This window comes from Castor canadensis, chromosome 12 (assembly GCF_047511655.1).
Source record: "Castor canadensis chromosome 12, mCasCan1.hap1v2, whole genome shotgun sequence".
In the NCBI taxonomy this organism is placed as follows: domain Eukaryota; kingdom Metazoa; phylum Chordata; class Mammalia; order Rodentia; family Castoridae; genus Castor; species Castor canadensis.
In genome coordinates, this window is record NC_133397.1 from 101014515 (window position 1) to 101033691 (window position 19177).

The following is a 19177-nucleotide window of genomic DNA, read 5'->3' on the forward strand; positions in this document are numbered from 1 at the left end:
TGTACTATTGGTACATAATGGAGTATTATTATTCAGTCATAAGGAAGAATGAAATTATATCATATGCAGGAACATGGATTGAACTAGAGGTCATGATGTTAAGTGAAATAAGGCAGACTGAAAAATACCAATGTCACATGTTTTCTTTCATGTGTGGAATCTAGAACTATAAAAAAAAAGGGGACCATTTCAGAGTGGGTACCAGTGAGGGGGTGGAGGAAGGTGAAGAGACAGGATGGGAAGAGATGAATATGATTGAAATGCTTCATACACATGTATGAAAACAAAATAATGAAAACCGCTAAAATTGTTTTAAAATGGGGGTGGGGGATATAAGAAACAGTAGCAGAGGGGGTGAAACCTGACCAAAGTACCGCATATACATGTCTGGAAATATCACAAGGAAAACCCTATGTACAATAAATATATGCTAATTATTTTTTTAAAGCAACAACATTGAGAGTCTTTCTCCCCCAAGTCAAGAGGGGGGATCATTAAGAAAACAACAAACACTGTCCAGGATGTCAGAAAAAATGAACCCTTACATACTGTTGGTGAGAATGTGTATCAAAGCATCCACTATGGAAAGTAACATGGAAGTTCCTTAAAAAACTATAAATAAAACAACCATATGATTCTTTATACCACTCTTGGGCATATTACCCAAAGGAAAATAAGTCAGCATACAATGGATATACCTTCACACCCATGTTTATTACAAAATTATTCACAATAGCCAAGTTAAGGCATCAGCCTAGTTACCCATCAACAGATAACTACATAAAGAAAATGTGGTATATATACACACTTGAGGATTATCCAGTCAAAAAGAATGAAATTATGTCATTTGCAGGAACTAGAGAATATCATGTTATGCAAAACAAGCCAGACTCATGAGGACAATTACCTGATTTCTCTCTTGCAGAATCTAAATGTAAACAAATCAATAAATGAAGGACATAAACATATACAGTAGACTATTTGGAATGGGGAACCAGCAAGAGGTAGGAGGGTGAAAAGAGAGGGTGGGGAAGAAGAATATAATCAAAATACATCATGTGTATGTATATATGTATGTATGTATGTATATAGGAATGAAAAGATCATAATGAAGCCGGACACCAGTGCCTCATACCTGTAATCCTAACTACATGGGAGGCTCAGGTTAGGAGGATCCTGGTTCCAGATCAGCCCAGGCAAAAATGTTTCCAAGATCTCATGTCAAAAGAAAAAAGCTGGACATGGTGGTACACACCTGTCATATCAGGTGGTATTTTCCACCTGGTGGTAATCATGGCCCATGCTAGCTTGAGCAAAAAGCGAGACCATAAGTCCAAAAAAGAAGAGCTGGAGGGATGGCTCAAGCAGTAGGATTTCTGTCTTGCAAATGCAAAGTACTAAGTTCAAACACCAGTAATAACCCCCCAAAAAAGGACATATATAAACCCACATAAAAATTTTTAGGAAATTTCAAAAGCAAGATATGAAAGAGTAATAGAGGGGGTGAATATGATCTAAGTCAATACTTGCATGAATGGAAATATCACAATGAAATCCCTTGCATAATATTTTAGTATATGATAATAAATATTATATTTACATCAGCAACAAAAGTAATAAAGTACTAAGAAACAAATTTAACAAAAGCCTAGAAATTATAATAAAAAACTACAAAACAAAATTACAAAATCCCAGTGATGGCATTCAATACACGTGGACTGGAAGACTTCACATTGTTCAGTGATCTATAGATTCAGCATGCTCTATAAAAATCCAGCTATTTTTATTTTCATACACTTTAAACACATCAATTGTATGTGAGTAGGTTACATATCAATAAAGCTATTAATTTGTTAACAAGTAAATGAAGCCTTCTTTCTCTTCCTATCCCTAGTCCCTTTATAACAATTCACAAAGCTACCTGACAGGACTAAGCAAGGTAGAAGCCCACACTAACAGTACTGGGGAGAAGTTGCAGAGGCCAGTAGGAATGGCAAATCCCTGAGCTAACTGAAAACTATATCCACATAGGGATTCCAACATGGTCTAAAAGTCAGGAAAATGGGATCTCTACAAAGAAGAGACAGAGCCCAAGCAAAAGGTATCCACGTAAGAGAGCTCCTTTGCCTGACAAGCCAAAGATGAAAAGGAAGTTGAAGATAATCACACCAGCATTAGGAAAAGGGACAGAAAACAAGGCAGCTTCCTACAATATGTCACAGCATAAGCACAGTAAGAAGAATCTGGCATCCTTATAAGGGAAAGCTACCCAGTTCAGAAAATCAGAATTCTAAGTGATAATACATCCATCTGAAAGGACAAGAACTAGGGAAGTGGGTTGTTATCTGGAATAAAGTTTCCAAATACATGAAAGTTAAGGAGGGTTCCCACAACAGAGACCTTCTCTAAACTGAGACTCAAAGCCCCATTAGGATAAGGAGGGCATCTTCCCATGGAAGTGGCAGATGACAGAACTGGATCTAGAGTAGGGTTTGACAGAGAAATGGAGATAAAGATTTAAGAAAAAGTAACAAATAGGAAAAAAGAAGACAAGTAGATCAGACATGTATAGTCAAGTCTCTAAAGAAAATCAAAGCAAAAAAATAAAATACTAAACAGTGTAAAAAACCCACTTTCCTGAAATATAAAAAGTTGCAAAACTACTACAAAAGTGCACACAACATATCTGAGAAATTAAGCCAGAATGACCAACACCAAGACATATCTAGAAAGATTCTGGATTTAAGGGATATGAAAACAAATTCTTTGAACATGTCAAAAGAACAAGTGCTTTATAATACAGAAGATACAAGTCTTAGTCCTCTAAATGCTCTCTTGATCCCTTATCCCATATTGCCAGTGATAGAATATCCTACCTGCAAAATGTTCCCAGATGCGGATCTTGGTTTATATAGACATAATTTATCAAAACTCCAATTAAGTCACAACACTTTCCACTATTATCATCAATGGCTAGACTATAATCATGTTTCACCAAAACGGTTGCAATAACCTCTAACTTGCCAACTTTGTCACCTATTTAACATAGCAGCCAGAGTGATCCTTTTGATATCAGGCCAGGGCACTCCAGACTATGCAATGACTTTCCCTCTAATTCAGGAGTAAAAATCAAAGTCACTACAAGTCATCAGTTACTCTCTGAATTAATCTCATAGTACTCTCCACATTGTTTCTTTTATCTAAATCACAGGAAAACACAGTCTCTGTGTTATTCAATCTACCAAGCAAGCTGCAAATAACACCCTGTGCCTTTCCTCTCCCATTTACCTTGAAAACTCTTCCCCAGATACCCAACTTGACTAGCATCAACTTTACCTCCTATGCTATTCTTTATCCTTTTGTTTCTTATATGTCTTCTCCCATGGTAGTACAGACTCTGATTTACAGTCACCCCTAATAAATAGAAGAATGTTTGTCCATTTTGTTCAGTGTTGCATCCCTACATGTATGACAAGTGTCCAACTTGAATAATAGACAGTAATAATACTTACTAAAAGAGTGATTGGATGAAACAGTAAAAGCTTCACATTCATTTTTAGTTTGCCTTATCCCAACTAGTTAACTGTACTTATTTTGTTCCTCTTTGCAACTGAATATGTGTTACCTATGATTTGAAACAAGGGATGGGATGTAGGAAGCTCCCATCACATCTGAAATTTAAGGATAGTAATAATATTGGATGTTTACTTCCCATATCTCTATTTCTTGACTTTTTACCTTCATTTATATTGTTATTTCTCATACTATTATCTATTTTTTACTTAGTATGTTCTTTTTGTGCTTGGAAAAAAACTACTTCAAATATTTTATATGGACAAAGTAAATATCTAAAAAAGGAAAGCTGCCTGCACATTAAAATAAAATATGAAGTATAAAATGATTTCCATCCAGTGTCAACACATGGCAGAATCAGAACTCAAACCTAACAAAAGGAAAGTAACAACAGCATTGCAACCCAAGACAAGTACTTATTAAAATTTACAAACACTTTAATGACTTATAATTTATAATTCTCTTACACCTCCAAATATTTCATAATGTCACAATTCCCAATTTGATTTAAATAAAATCCATACATATTTCCCTAGTCTAGTGTGCTGCACATTAAAAATTAACTCATAGAGCTCTGAAAGATGGCAGAGGAGCAGAAGTTTTCGCTATCAGGTTGCATGAATGAGAAGAGTCCTTGGAAACAAAGGAGAGACAACATTCAGAAGAGCAAAAGAAAGAAAGAGTACTGAGAAATATAAAGAGGATCAGGATGGTGAAAAATACAGTGAAACAGAAAGGTAATAGGGCAAATTAAGAAACAATTTGCAGCTCCAGTCCCTTACCTCCTGGAAGGAGGGGAAGCCAAGCCCTCCACAAGAGTGTCAAGCTGATGGGTGGGCTCTGAAAGAACTAAGACCTACAGACAGAGCACCTGAGTCCCTCAGTTCTCCACCACCAGTGCAATGTTCAGTGTGCTATTTGTTCCCCTCAATACAGGAACACTAGGGTTTACACATGTGTTTACCCATAGGACACAATTGGGAATGACTAGAGTAGCAAGTGGGAACTTTCCTAGCCCATAGAATGAAAATCTCCATGTGGCCAGAAGTGGCTGCCAATATAGAAAGAAGAGAAGCTTCTAAGGTGGAAACAGCATGGAAGTGGACAACTAGCCCTTTACAAGCCCTGCCCTCAACCCACATATAACACCAACCTATACACAAGAGACTCTATCTGAGTGGTGCTGGGACCAGGACAGGTGTATTGGTCATGTGGACAAAAGTTTTCTTTCAGAGCTATTCCACAGTCCGGTGGTGAGAAACTATACTGCAACACTACCACTACATTGTCCTGCCTGAACACTAAGAATGCTTCAACTGAAAGGCCACTTATAATTAAAACTTCCAAAGAAAGAATTTGACCTTACACACGTAAACCTCAATGCAGACACACAAGGGATATGAAAAAAATCAAGGCAATATGACATCTCCAAAGGCTAACAACCCTACAGTAACAGACATGAAGGACAGTGAAAAGGAAGAAAACTCCAGACAAAGAATGTAAAAGAATGATTATAAGAATAATCAGCAAAGTCAAAGAGGACATGCAAAAAATGCTGAATAAATTTAAAGATGATAAAAATAAAGAGCTTGAAAGAACTCAAATATATAACTAAATTGACCAAAGAAATTAAGAAAATAGTACAGGATATGAAAGAGGAAAGATGTAGAAATCCTGAAAAAGACTCAAACTGAAACTAAGGCAAAGAAAAGCACAATAAATAAACTAAAATAAAAATCAAGGGAGTGGATCAAATATCAGGGCTCAGTGACAAGTTACATGTATGACAACAGTCATACAAAGGGAAAAAATGAAAAACTATGCATGGAACATCTAAGAAATCTGGGGTATTATTAAAAACCAAAGCCTACAAATCATGGGCATATTTCTAAAATATTAGTTATTTCAAGATATCTGAAAGTTTTTTTAAATGTGTCACATTCATTTCTATTTAGAAAATAGTAATAATGCACTGAACAGCTCAGAGAAGACAGCAATAAAAAACAACGGTGGTCTTCAAGCATTAAAAAGTAAGATTTAACTATTAAAATGCCTGAAACACATCTCCTTTGTAAAGTTCTCATTCTTTCATTTACTGATCAGAAAATGACAGACATGTTGGTTCTGATTAAAATCAGAAGAGGAAAATATCTAAAGTTGTAACTTCACAACTGTCTAAATATTACAAATTTATCAAGAAGAAACCATAAAAACTTAGCTTCAAATAAATTGGCAACATTCTCATAGACTTCTACATATGTAAGAATCAACATTTACCTATATCATCTTCGAGTTTAAAAAAAATTGAACAAGAATGCTATCAAGGTAATTCAGAACACACAATCTTTATATTTTAGAGTAAAAATCTTTTAATTTCTAAGTAGAAGATGCATAAAAAATGCCTATGTATAGGAAAAAATTTCCTGCCCAAAGGCAGTGTTATGATACAATATTAGACATATTCTTATATTAGCTGATGTACCTAATACAAAAAAAGTGCTCATTCAAACATATTTACTAGGTTCTTACTACTACAGAAAGTTTATTGTACTATGCATGATGAATTTTAAATTCACACAGACAACTGGATTCCTAGGTTAACTACTTCTATGACTTTTGGCAAATTATATAGCATCTTTAAATCTATTACCATCTCTGCAAATGGGGGAATAATGCCTACCATATAAAAACTATGGAGAACAGTTTCTAAAACATATTAAGCACCTATAAATAAATCATCATTTAAATAAATTTCCAATTACTTTTTATCAACTATATCCTCATGAGATTTGTCTCTGCTAAAATTAACATTGACCTTCATTCATTGCTTCATTCAAAATATTTACTGAGAGCTTATTTCACATCAAGTTTCTACCCCCTACTCCCCTCTCACATACATGGTTTATGTATAGGTACAAAAAGAAAGACAACATGTACATCCTCAAGAAGGTTTCAGTGGAGAAACAAACATGGAAGCAATGGAGATTATCTTTGGATACAACAGGGAACAAAAGATGTAGTGACTAAAATATGGTAACAGGGAAAGTCAAATAGCATAGGTAAAATATTATAGAAGAATTCACTATGAATAAAATGAAATGATACTAATCTTGCAGGATTAAAGGGAATTGTTGAATAAACAAAGGTGAAACAAACATTCCAGACAGAGGAATCTTAAGGTTCAGCAAAGACTTGATGAAATTCATCTCGGTGTTTAGATGTTCCAGGAAACAAAGGTAAATATCAGATTGTAAACAGGCTTTTAGGACACATTTAGGAATATGACCTGTGTCTTTTGCATAATGTGATATCACTAAAGAATTTTGAGCAGAAAAGTGAAATGATCATCATCATAGTGTAGAATTAGTGGCAATGTTGAAGTGCTATATTAGTCAAATACAGATAAGGAAAAACATAAAATCTACTGCAAAGCTTCAAGAAAGAAGCCATAACAGCCAGCACAAAGACACTGGTAGGTTAAGTGAGGGTGGAGGAGAACCTAATGGAACTGACTGGAAACCTTCCTATAGAAAAGGGGAGTCTATGATGGTCTACAATTTTTCACTTAAATGAGCTGCTAGGATTAAGCTATGATAGCTAATAAAAGAGGACCAAAAAACACAAAATAGTCATTTAGGTTACAACTACTTTTAAGATAAAAGGAGTGAATAAATGAATGCATAGATTGATGAAGGAATTAATCTCAGTGAAGGTCACAGTATTTATTTATATGAAAATTTATTTTTCTGTTCTCTTATCTTGGAACATCAAAATGTATGCTACAGAGAAGAGGCACAAGTGAGTTTTTCAATGTTTCAAAAGACTCCAACTTTTGGTAAGACATTTTGATTAAAAAAATAAGAATAAATCAGAAGACTAAGTGTACATACTAACAATAAATAGATGTCCTAAAGTCTACATTTGAGGTCCAAAACTTGATGTTATACACAACCAGCCAGATATTAGAAAAAATATTGAAATTAAGAATTCCTGAGGTACATATTGCAACTTTAAAATAAGTAAATTGAAGACAATAAAAATACAACATGATACACAAATATCAATAGTAGCAAACATGTATTGAACACTTTCTACAAACTAGGTTATGTATTCATTGTGTACATTCATTTTCATGAGCCAGTAAGTGGGTGCAGCTGGGAAAGCAAAAGTTTTACTGTACAGATTCATTTGTTTTCAAAATGTCTAACCACTTTATTGTAGTTAATTATTCCTACTTGGAAGACAGTACCAATTTAACTAGGGCATGTCCTAGAAAATTAAAGGAATGAATGAATTTTGAATTAAGTGAATTTTGTCTTGAATACTGAAAAACAGTAAAATCAAATAATTATGATTTTCAAAGTTTATGAGAATCTTTTCTGAAAGCTTTTTTTGAACCTGAGTCATTCCCTACATCCTGTCCCTATCAAGACTTCTTAAAATTGTTGTATTTAAAGAGAGCTCTTACCAATGGGAATGTGTTTTTCATAAGAAAAGAGTAAAAGTACAAAATGAATGAGAATATCTGGTTTAAACTGCTCTTCTTGGTTAACAACAATCTCATTTGGTTTGTAAATTCTAATTTTTATGTACTTTAGGCAACTTTCTTAAACTTTACAAATGAGATCAATTTATCCATAATATTTGTTAAGAATACATATTCCTAACATGAAAATAATTCCAAGAATCTGTATTTATAATGAGCTCCACTAAAACTCTAAATAATTTTTGCACATTTAGCAAACTCTATTTGCATCTCACCTCAATTATAACAAATCAACTCCTGGCAAACAGGCAGTCAGATTTTCATGCTAATAATTAAGATCTGAACTGTCCTTCCCCCACATGAAAAAAACACTATTCTAATGAACAAATATATTTATTCAGAATCAATTTTTTTAAACAATTTTCTGAGAATGTATTAATGACTGATTATTAAATTGACATTCTTTAATAGAAAAAATGTTACTACTCCTTAAATATGAAGTTTTTGCTACCATCATGTAAATTTTCTAAAATATTTTAGAATTCCAAGGAAAATAATTTTTCACTATGTGACAATGCATACAAAGGATATCATAAAATAAATCAAACAAAAAAGTAAAAGAAAGACACCCCTCCCACCACATTGGATCATCATCTCTATGATGGTTATTTTATTGTCACAAGGATAAGACAATATGTCTGTGGGAAGAGGGTAAACTGCTCTGGTAAAGGTTGACAATCACACTATCATATATATAAGAACAAAGTTTGAACCTTAGAAGGAGGACCAGAAGGGAAGACAAACTCCTATACTTCTATTCTTGTTTGGCTTTTCAAGTGGTTGGTTACTCTGACACAAAGATGCAGTCTGGTGAACAGGCAGAAACATTTCTCCAGAAACCCCAGCTGATGGTGAATGAAATATATCATATATATTATATATATATATATACACATATATATAGTTAATATAGTTGCACATTTCTTTGTGCTTTTCTTTTTATCATTTAGCTTTACAGCAGCTTTATAGCACTTTTTCAACTATGTTTCAACCTCTCCTCCACCAAAATAAAAAACATTAAGTAAAAGTATTATGAAGTATCCTTAACTGGTTATTAAATAAGGACATATTTCATGGGACAAAACATTAACAGTAGAGTAACATTTGTCTCCTTAAAGCCAGGATTACAGAAGAAGCAGAAATTGGCAAAACCTTCAATCTCAGGAAACAGGATTCAGAACTACTAGAATTAGATTAATCTCTCCCAATTTTAATTTTAACTTCTACAAAAGAGCTAATTATTCATAATTCCACATCAGAAAGAGGTAGAAATCTGAGGGGAATGGGGAGGGGTGGGTAGGTATGGGTGTCTGTGTGTGTGTGTGTGTGTGTGTGTATGAGAGAGAGAGAGAGAGAGAGAGAGAGAGAGAGAGAGAGAGAGGCTGGTCTAATAGTTTTATTAAGTAAAGGATGATGGAGAAGAGTAAGAAAATGGGACAGAAGGAGAAGAAAAGAGGAAGAAATAAGATGGAAAAATGGACAGGAGGAGAAGAAAGAGGCAAAGAAAGGAGGAGTAAATAGTGGAGGGAAAGAAAGCATGAGAAAGCAGAACTGTGATAAAAATTGTAATAAAAGTAACATTTGTTCAAAGAACATTACAAGTTTGAAACTACAAAGTAAGACATATATTTCACATTAAAAGTTTACCTTTAAGAAGATCTTTGAATATATAATTCCTAAAACACTTTTTTATTATTTTAATAGGTACAAAATTATGAAAGACACTAAAATTTCTTCATAATATGCATCAAATTTACAAATTATGCAATATTAAAGTTATATTATCAATAAATAATATACACTATCAAAACTAGGATCAAAATGAAGATAAAAAAGGATTAGCTCTTGACATTCTAAGTAACTGTATTCACCATCAAAACTATACAAAAGCATAAAATCCCCTTTAATATTTCTCAAAAAGCATAAAATCTCTTTTAATATTCATAGGTAATACTCTAATTTTCTATTATAATACCAAAAATTAATTTATTTTTGCAATATACATTATCGTACCAAGAAAAAAAAAAGGCTACAACCTCAGCCATTTGGTCTTTATTGCCCTGACTACTTTTCTTCTTTTTGCTATGTGGAAAAGGTTCTTAGTATCATTCCCTAGCAAAAAAAGCACTGCCCACAGTAAAGCCCAGGCCTCCTTCCTTCACTTTATTAACATGTAACACCCTATCAATCTCATGCTACTGAGAAATAACTGTTCCAAATATATGTTACTTACTCCTTTAGGAAGCAAGGGGATTTTTGTTGTTAAAGTCATATTTTATACATTTATCTAATATATCCTTTTGACAGTCTAACAAGTTCAATGCTTTCTGCCACATATTTGACAGAAACAAAGATGAATCCAACACAGATTTTAGTCCAGCAGTCCTAAGTAATTTCCACATGCATGAATAATGAAGGGTTAAGTGAAATAACTGCCATTAGAAATACTAAAATAAATGCTCTGCAAGGATTAATTACATATGATAACATTATAAATCAAGGAAGGATTCCATGGAAATACTGTTATATAAAAGAAGACATACCAATGTGATGGGATTTGAACACCAACAGCTGTGGAGGAGAGAAACAAGTACAAACATTCATGGTAGGCATTTTATGCAAACTGAAAAAGGAAAAGGTAAAAAATAAAAACAGAACATACAAGTCATAAACTGCTTGATTACTACTTTCAATTTATTCTGTAGCTAGTGATAAGTAAATCTGTAGTCTGAGTGGTAGAATATCATCAGAAAGGTAAGTCCAATATTAGTATAGAAGAAGAGATAATTCATCCAAGACAAAGAGACAGCAATATGAATAATTAAATCAGTAAGTAAGGGAATATTTAAAGGAGATAGACATATTTCTGCAAAACAATATGTGGGACTCAAAAACTGAACTATTACAATGATTAAACAGAGTAAAGAGTCCAGCTAATGTAAGTCCCAACTATTATGAAGATGGTAGCGCTCTTAATCAGAAGACTTCAGAACACTGGTGGCTATGGGACTGGAGACAGTATTTCAGTGTTATATATTCTGAGGTTCAGGGAACAAAAAAACCTCCATATGACCACATCTCTTAGTAGCTAAGAATATAAGAATGAGAATAGAAGACTTTCATGAAATTGAGTAAAAATCCCTAATAAAATGTAAATGCTATGAAAGCAGAGATGTTTTCTGCTTTGTTCACTGTCATATCCCAAGTGTTACAAGAGTGTCTGGTACTCAACATATATTCAGTAACTATTTCCTCAAAGAATGCCACAGAACCAACCAAACTGAGAGAGAATGAAAGAATCTGAGACAAGGGTTCTTTCTTGTCAATACAATACAAGGATTCAAAAGACTGACCTTATAAATGACAAAGGTCAAACATAAAAGTACAAAGGGAATTCAGACAAGAATATGAGAACAGCATTAATAATCAGGAAAACCAGATAAAGAGACTATTATAGAAATCACAGTGGGTAAGTCTCATGACAAAGAAAACAGTGACTTTATAAGACTCAACTGACTGAATACTTACTTTTTACCTACCTTGCATGGTTGAAGATCATATTTCCCACAGTGCTGAAAACCTTTTCCTTTGGACTTTGCTGATGTAACTATTGAGCCAACAAACTGTGCAAAATAGCCAACTTCTTTGCTAGTACAAAACTGTAATGAATGTGCAATGATATAGTAATCAGATAAAAGGAAAAATATACCTAATGTCCATTAAATATTATTTCATATAAAAATAAAACTTAATTCCTTGAAAAGTAGAAGTTTAACATGGATCAAATAAAAACTAAAACATAAGAGAGCTATAGTAACTAAAACACAAGGAATTCAAGCTAGGAAATAAAGGACTACTGCAGCTTTTAATATTTCAGTTTAAAATATCAGGATACATAAGAACTAACAGTCAACAAAGTCTACCAAGTAGATTTCATCTACCTTTAAGGACCATCTACAATTAGGAAACAAAACAACTTGCTCTCTAAGTCACATATACATTAGAAAATAGCTTACAAATTTAAAAAAAGCCAATTTTGATTAATAATATAGCTGATTAACAAAGAGTATATTTTAATCAAAATAAGAAAAGGGACTCATTTAATTATGATAGCATACATGGTTTTTTTTAATCATGTAGCAATTATGTTCATAAATAAAATAAGTAAAAAGTCAAAGCAAATAAAATCTATATAGAATCTGGCTTTTTTTTTCCCTCTCCTGGATGAGGCACCAGCAACATGAAGCACCCTCACAACTGATGGGCAGGAAGGTCTGAACCACTGAGTCTTAAACTGTGAGGAAAAGTAAGTTAAAAAAAGTCACCTAGACATAATAGTAAAATGATAAGTAAATAAAATTTATTTATCTGAATGCTTAGTTTTAACATACATATACTCTATCTAAAATAGACTTAATACTATATTATATAAGTTCAAATTTTAATTACTTAAAGGAAAAAAATCCTAAAGTAAAGCATATTACTCACCAATAAAGATTAGGCTTATCCTTATCAACATTAATGTTATTTAATGGATCCACAGGAAGCCAAGTGTTCAGGGTGAAGCCATTGTGATAAGGACACTTTGCAAAAGGAGGCAATGAAATTGCCTACAAGGCAATGAGAAAAGGTAAAGTATCAGCTAAAGAAAATATTGAGTCACTAAGGAGAAACCCGGCCTTCACAGATTTAAAAAAACATCAGAAAATCATGAACAGCTATAAAAAACAGAAACAATTATGTTACTTAAATAATCTAATACATACTGTTTGTTGTCTATACCAGTATTATATTTTCAAATAGTGAATTAAATTTCGTATCTACATTACAGTGGGTTGTAGACTGTTCTAACTTCCCCTCTAGGGGCAGACAGAAAAGAAAGAAAAAAAATTCCCCTCTAACCTCACTAACACACAGTCCCTTACACATATGCCTCAGAATTTCAATTTTCTATGTTTTATGCTAGTTTTCACAAATATTTCATTAAATGAGGTTGAATCTTTGCAGCCCAGAACTATGCCAGAGAATGATAATGGAATCAGTATTGGAATACAAACGTAATTGACAACATTCCTTATGCTCACATCACTGAAACAAGGAGGGGAAAGCATGGGATTTGTTCTTCAGAAGCTTAACCATTGAAATTTATGACTAAAAAAAAGTACTGAGATCCATTTACAGGTAGAAAAGTAATAATACAGGACTTAACTCGTATTAATAGTAAAATGAAATCTAGCCATTCTAAGGTATGAGAAAAATGATCGATTACTTGACTTGCTTGATTTATCTTCCTAGAACAAATCTAAAATCCTTCACTTAAGATTCCCAGTATGATTGTATGATTGACCTTTCTCCAAACTCATCCTTCGTTTATCGTTAATAATTACCTTTCCAAAATTGAACAAGTAGCTTACGTAACAGAAATCCTCTGCAGTGCTGGGGTGTAGCTCAAGTGTAGAGGACCTGCCTAGCAAGCACAGGCCCTAAGTTCAAATCCCAATACCGCCAAAAATCCCCAATCCTCTGCGTACAGTATAAAGATTAAACTTCTTCAGGTTCTACAAGCCAAGGAGGAGGAGAAGGGATGAGCAGCGCTGTGGAGCTGGGCACTGCTCAGGTGCAGGAGAGGACCAAGCAGAGGACGCACGGTGGCCTGGCTTTGCAGCGCGGGCAGGTCACCCGCTGGGCAGCACCCGCGGGGCGAGCCGTGCTCCCGGGGACGCGCGGCGTGGCTGACCCCAGGTGACCCCGGGTGCAGGGGGCGCTGGGGACCAAGGATGGGGTGGGGGACACTGGGGACGCCTTTTCCCTTACCAGGTTGAGCACCGTCTCCACGATGTCCCTGCTGCTGATCTGTCCGACCTGCAGGAGTCCAAACTGCGAATTTCATCCGGATGGTGCGGATCGGCACCCAAAGGTAACTCGTCCCCGCGGAGAGCGGAACCGGAGCCGGAGCCGGAGCCGGACGCCCCATCAGCCCCGCCATCCCGCTGCCGCCGCCATCGCCACCGCCTCCGCTGCCGGCCCAGACGGCGATGGGCTCCACGGGCTGAGGCTCGAGTCCCGGGCGGGACCGGCTTGTCGCTCGCCATTGGCCCCCTCCTGAGGACAAGGGACGAGCGGCGGCGCCGCCTCCTCCGGTACGGTTGTACCTGCCTCGGCCGTCGCCTCGGAGACCCGGCCTCCACCAGCGCTGCGGTGCCGGGCCCGCTCCGGCCTGCGCCTCAGACGGCCCGCTCGGCGCCCTGCCCGGCCCAGGCTCGCTGGTGGTGGAGGCGGCGGCGGCAGTGGCGGCGGTGAGGTCGGCGGCAGCAGTGGCGGCGGTGGCGTTGGCGGCGGCGCTGGTGTTGGTGGCAGAGGCGGCGGCGGGGAATTCGCAGCCTTCTTCCTGAGGGGAGGCGGTGTCCGCTCAGCTGAGCCGCTGCCTCCTCTCTCTTCCGTCTCTTCTCTCTCTTGCTCTCCACCTCCAGGTCTGTCCGCCCGGCAGAGATGCTGCCCCGGAGCTGAAAAGCCCTAGGGAGGAGCAGCTGGCCACGGCGCTGGCCCGTGCGGAAACGCAGGCTGCCGCCGATGCTGCTCTGAGCTCCACAGCCTTGCGAAGCCCCGACGCCGTCGCTCACTCAGCCGTGGAGCCACCCCCTCCTGCGGCAGCGGCCATTGCGCCTGCGCAGAGCGTGCGGGGCGGAGTCCTGGCTTCTCCGCTTCTCTTTGCCCTGCCCACCTTCTCTTCCCCTACCCACCCCGCACCTCTGGCCCTCCCCCAAGGCCACCCTGAGCGGATTGACAGGTGAGCAGGTGCATGGGGACCTCTGCCAGACCCTACAGCCCACTAGCAGAGGCGGGGCGGGTGGTGGCTTCCTTGTGGCTGCCCCCTTAAGGGTGGACTCTCCCTAGGGGGAGGGACACTGAGTGCGTGTCTTTTCCTCACGGCCGCCACCTCCTCCTCCTGTCTTCTAGATCCTCTCACTGGGAGGAGGTTCATCCTCCATCCTCCTTGTTGCAGCCACCTGCCTCTACTGCCACGTGCCTTAAGGTAGGGGAATGGCCGAAGACTTCTCTCTGCTGTTCTTTGCCCTTCCTCGCATTCAGTCCGCCTGTTACTCCCCTCCTTCCCCCTCCCCCCCCCCAACACAAGGGAAAGTGGCTGGCAAAGTAGAAACAGACGCCCCGGGAGGGCTGACGATCCTGCATTGCCCAGAAGGAAACAAATGGACAGCAATGTTTTTTGTGTGTTTGTTGCTTGTTTTTTGCTTTTTCTACAGTCATGAAAGAGGCTGGCACCTGCACACAGCGCGACCTAAAATAGAACTTGTCAAACCGTGATCCCAACTCGCCTCCCAGTCTAAAGGCGGCCCTCTGTGACACCGGGCAGTAGTTTGGTGGGAGCAACAAATCTCACACTTTTAAAAATCCCTAACGATCCTCAGGTATGATGTCAATTAGTGATGCCTCGCTTTTTCATATGAGTGAACGGGGCAGAGGATTTTTGAGATTATCTGAAAATATGGGCAATCCCCACTGTCAACCTTATTCTGTTAGAAGAGTAAAGTCTTGATGTCTGCATAGACACAGAAATTTAAAAGTCTTGTAATTTAAAAAATTAACGTGTCTACAGTAGTCATCCTGCGGATATGTTAGAGAAGTAAAGATGGGGTTTTTCTGAGTATTTTTAACCTCCTAGGACTAGACAGCAGGGGATACTGAAGGAGGAAAAAAGGAAATTTACTTTTAACTTAGTTCCAAGTTTATAATGGGAATGTAATGTGTATTTCCATAAAGAAGAATAAAAAAGCAATTATTTTCTTTGTTTTCTCAACTCATAAGTATAAATGCAAACTAAAAGCCATCACATGTGCCTCAATATCAAAGTAGTGAGTTTTAGTTGCTGCCACCCCCTTCTGAATTCTGGAGGCCCGAAATACATTTGTTCCCCAGCTACCCTTGCAACTGCTCAATAACCATGTGACCAACTTTAGTGACTGTTTTGCATGTGTGAGGTTGATCCTATTCCTCTTTCTCCTGGCTAGCATGCAGATGTGGCAGAGAGTTTGACCACAAGGGTCTCCAGACAGTAATGAGACAAAAGAAAACTAGAAGGAGCCTGAGCACTGACAGCCATGTAAATCTGAACTTTGGTACCAACTTGTTTTGCTATGTGCCAGGGAAATAATCTTTTATCTTGGTTAAGCCACTCTTACTTGCACTCTATCATAGCCACCAGAACTGTATCCAGATATAAAATTTCATTCCTGGAAAAAGAGAATTGTGGTCCAAATCATGACAGCCAAATAATGAGTCCAACTCAGTGGCAGCATCAGCCTAAGAGTGGCTGTCCCACCAAGACACTTGGACTCAAGATGCTGCTGTGAAATTGACCCAAAGACCAGTGAATAAAAGTCAGGGAGTTCTCAGGCTTAATCTCACCTAAATAAGATCTCTGCTGGAGTCAATTTGCTTATTAAGTTGAACAAAAGAAAATATGTTAGGAGTCTACTGCAATTTTCTAAGAATTATACTGCCAGCTTTAAAAAACTAGAGTGATAATTATACTCCTAAAACAAACCCTGGGCCCCAAACTTGCACTACCAGGAGACAGCTACAACCCTGTGCACCCTTCCCCTGAACACACCAGAAAGATCCATTCTCTATGCCTACTCGCATATAGCATAGGTAGGGGATCAGGTCCAGAAACTGAACACAGAGGTAACAAATGAGAGAGTTCCTCCAAAAAATAGATCCTAACTAAATAAGCAACTCAACTCCATTTCTAGGGCAGGAAATTTGAGGGTTTGGTCATTTCCAGGATTTTGTAATTAATAAAAACTAGCGGTATCTCTATTTTTCTAGTCTTTCTTCTCCAAAACTGTTTTATTGCAGGTGTCCTATTCCTATGGCATGATTTAATGGGGAGAAAGTTGGTAAATTGTCCTTTAATTTTGAGGAGCTATACCTGGACTTCATGGAGAGACTACATATCACTGTGAAAGGCATAAACGTATTGCATTTGTAGAAAAAAAGGTGAATATGGATGTTTGAGTGGCTAAAGAGGTAATGTGAAAACAGCTAAGTGTCTCTCATTGTCTGTTCAATCTCTTCATAGTAATAGAATCTCCAGATCTTAGGTGGGCAACTGGCTGTCAGAAAAAAAGTTACATTGCTTAGGCTCCTTACAATTATTGTGCCCAAGTACAGCCAATAAAAGCAGAAGTGAAGACACCTTCTAAGGAATCATTTAAAACCATACTGCTTCCCTTTCCACTGATTGCTGGGTGTGTTAGCAAAACACCTGAGACCATACAGGTGAGGACACTACCCTAGTAATAGAGGAAATAAGGAGCCTCACCCTCTGCTGACTTTATGGAATACCACAATACCAACTTGGACTGTGAAGTGGGAAAGGAACAAAATTCCATCTTGGAAAACTTCTGTTAACTTAGACACTTAATACATCAGTCAAAGCTATATCTTAACTAATACAACTGCCTTAATTAAACATTCTATTAAAAGTGGCAGAAGTCATTGCAAAGACAACTGCAAAGCACAGGGTTCTCATATCAAGTTGCTCATTATTTTATTTTTGGGGGGATTTCATTCTGCACTTAAAGTCATACTAGGAAATTGAGAACACACAATCATGTGTCTCCCAGTTTAAAGGCTTACTTCTAAAATTGAATTTCTTTCAAAGGAATATCCATGTGGATATAAAAGTATACATAAATACACATGTAGGTCTTTTGGACTTGATAAAATAAAGATAATATTCCACTCTTAAGCCCATGTAAATTGAGTAATGAAGAACTAAGAATGTAGGAATAGCCTTTTTGTGTCATCTATTTTTATATTGTTCTCCTGAGAATGACCCCAAGGTTTATAGAAAGGAGTGTTGTTCATTACGAGGTAAAATTGAGAGGGATTTTAATGCTTCAAATAATTTCTACATTTTATTAAATACATGCCATGATTTTTATCTAAGCTCCTTATATAATAATAATAATAACAATAGATTCTAAGCACTTGTCATAGCACTGATAATAATTCATTGGTATTAAGAAGCTAAAAATATGTTTGTTTAATCTATTTGTATCATTTTTTTCTGAGGTCTTTTACTTTTGCCCTACAGTAGAAGAGGTGGTTTATTGAGAGTAAAGGTATGTGTGATATAATTGGGGCCCTAAGTGGTGTAAAATTATAATCCAATAGTAGAAGTTAGAACAGGAAGTGAAATAGCACCACATGAAAGAGTGATAAAAGAAGCTAAGGATATTAGCTTGAATGTAGTTGTATCTTATGTTATAGTGTATTGAAATCATGTGATTTCATCTAAAGAAATAAAAATTTAAGACAGGAGCAACTGATAAATTTAGAAAATAGGTAAGTCGTCTAGATCACTGTGCAATCAGAGAATAAGAAAAGTAGATGTAAAAGAATGAGAAATTTTTGAAGATCAACCTAGGAATCTTTATTTGAGGGTATTTTGTTATAGATATTGAAGCATGATTTTTTATATGAAATGGCTGAGACAAAAAAAATGTGTAGGATATAGACAGTAGGTGATTGAGTTCAAGAAAAAGTATAGGTCTCAGAGCTGAGGAAATCAAGAACCTATGAGGTTAAGTTGTTAGATGAACCAACTACATAGGTGTGAAAGGGAAGTCAAATGACAATAATAGGACTTGGGTGAAGAGAAAGTTCTGGAATAATTATGGTAGTACTTAGAAAATTCTGTAATTGGTTGGATAGGTAGAGCTTTAGGAGTTTTTATAGTACAGGGCAATGATTTGGTATAGGCAATGTGGAAATAAAAGCATACCGACTCACTTCTAAATTCTGGGAAAACAACAAGTTGTGTCTTTCAGAGTAAGCAATATCCCTATTGAGAAAGCTGGATTTTAATTAAAGCAAAGTAGTGAATGATTGCCCTATTAAGAACTTTTATGAAGTCACACTATAATGGTTTGCAAGGAAAAGATGCTTGATTTACAACTAAAGCACAGAGAAATATCAAGATCAGTTAAAAGAGAGGACAATTGACAAGTTTTAAAAAAACTTAACTATCGT

The 19177-nt window shown here is 36.9% G+C and overlaps 2 protein-coding genes across 2 annotated transcripts in view; both read right to left on the bottom strand.

Annotated features, from left to right (window-relative positions):
• Window positions 1-11756, bottom strand: part of LOC141414740 (NBPF family member NBPF3-like) — a 74001-nt gene extending 62245 nt beyond the window's left edge. Inside the window, exon 1 of the mRNA XM_074049042.1 lies at window positions 11659-11756. The gene's annotated coding sequence lies outside the window, so the exon portion shown is untranslated. The remainder of the gene's footprint in view (window positions 1-11658) is intronic.
• LOC109675501 (uncharacterized) overlaps window positions 1-14920 on the bottom strand; it is a 56723-nt gene extending 41803 nt beyond the window's left edge. The window contains exons 1-6 of the mRNA XM_074049043.1: window positions 14860-14920; window positions 14577-14738; window positions 13934-14527; window positions 12608-12729; window positions 11648-11778; window positions 8833-10690 (exon numbers count right to left, since the gene is read on the bottom strand). Coding sequence (XP_073905144.1) covers window positions 12644-12729; window positions 13934-14527; window positions 14577-14738; window positions 14860-14920 — 903 coding nt within the window. The 3' untranslated portion in view covers window positions 8833-10690; window positions 11648-11778; window positions 12608-12643. The remainder of the gene's footprint in view (window positions 1-8832; window positions 10691-11647; window positions 11779-12607; window positions 12730-13933; window positions 14528-14576; window positions 14739-14859) is intronic.
• Window positions 14921-19177: the final 4257 nt, after the last annotated feature.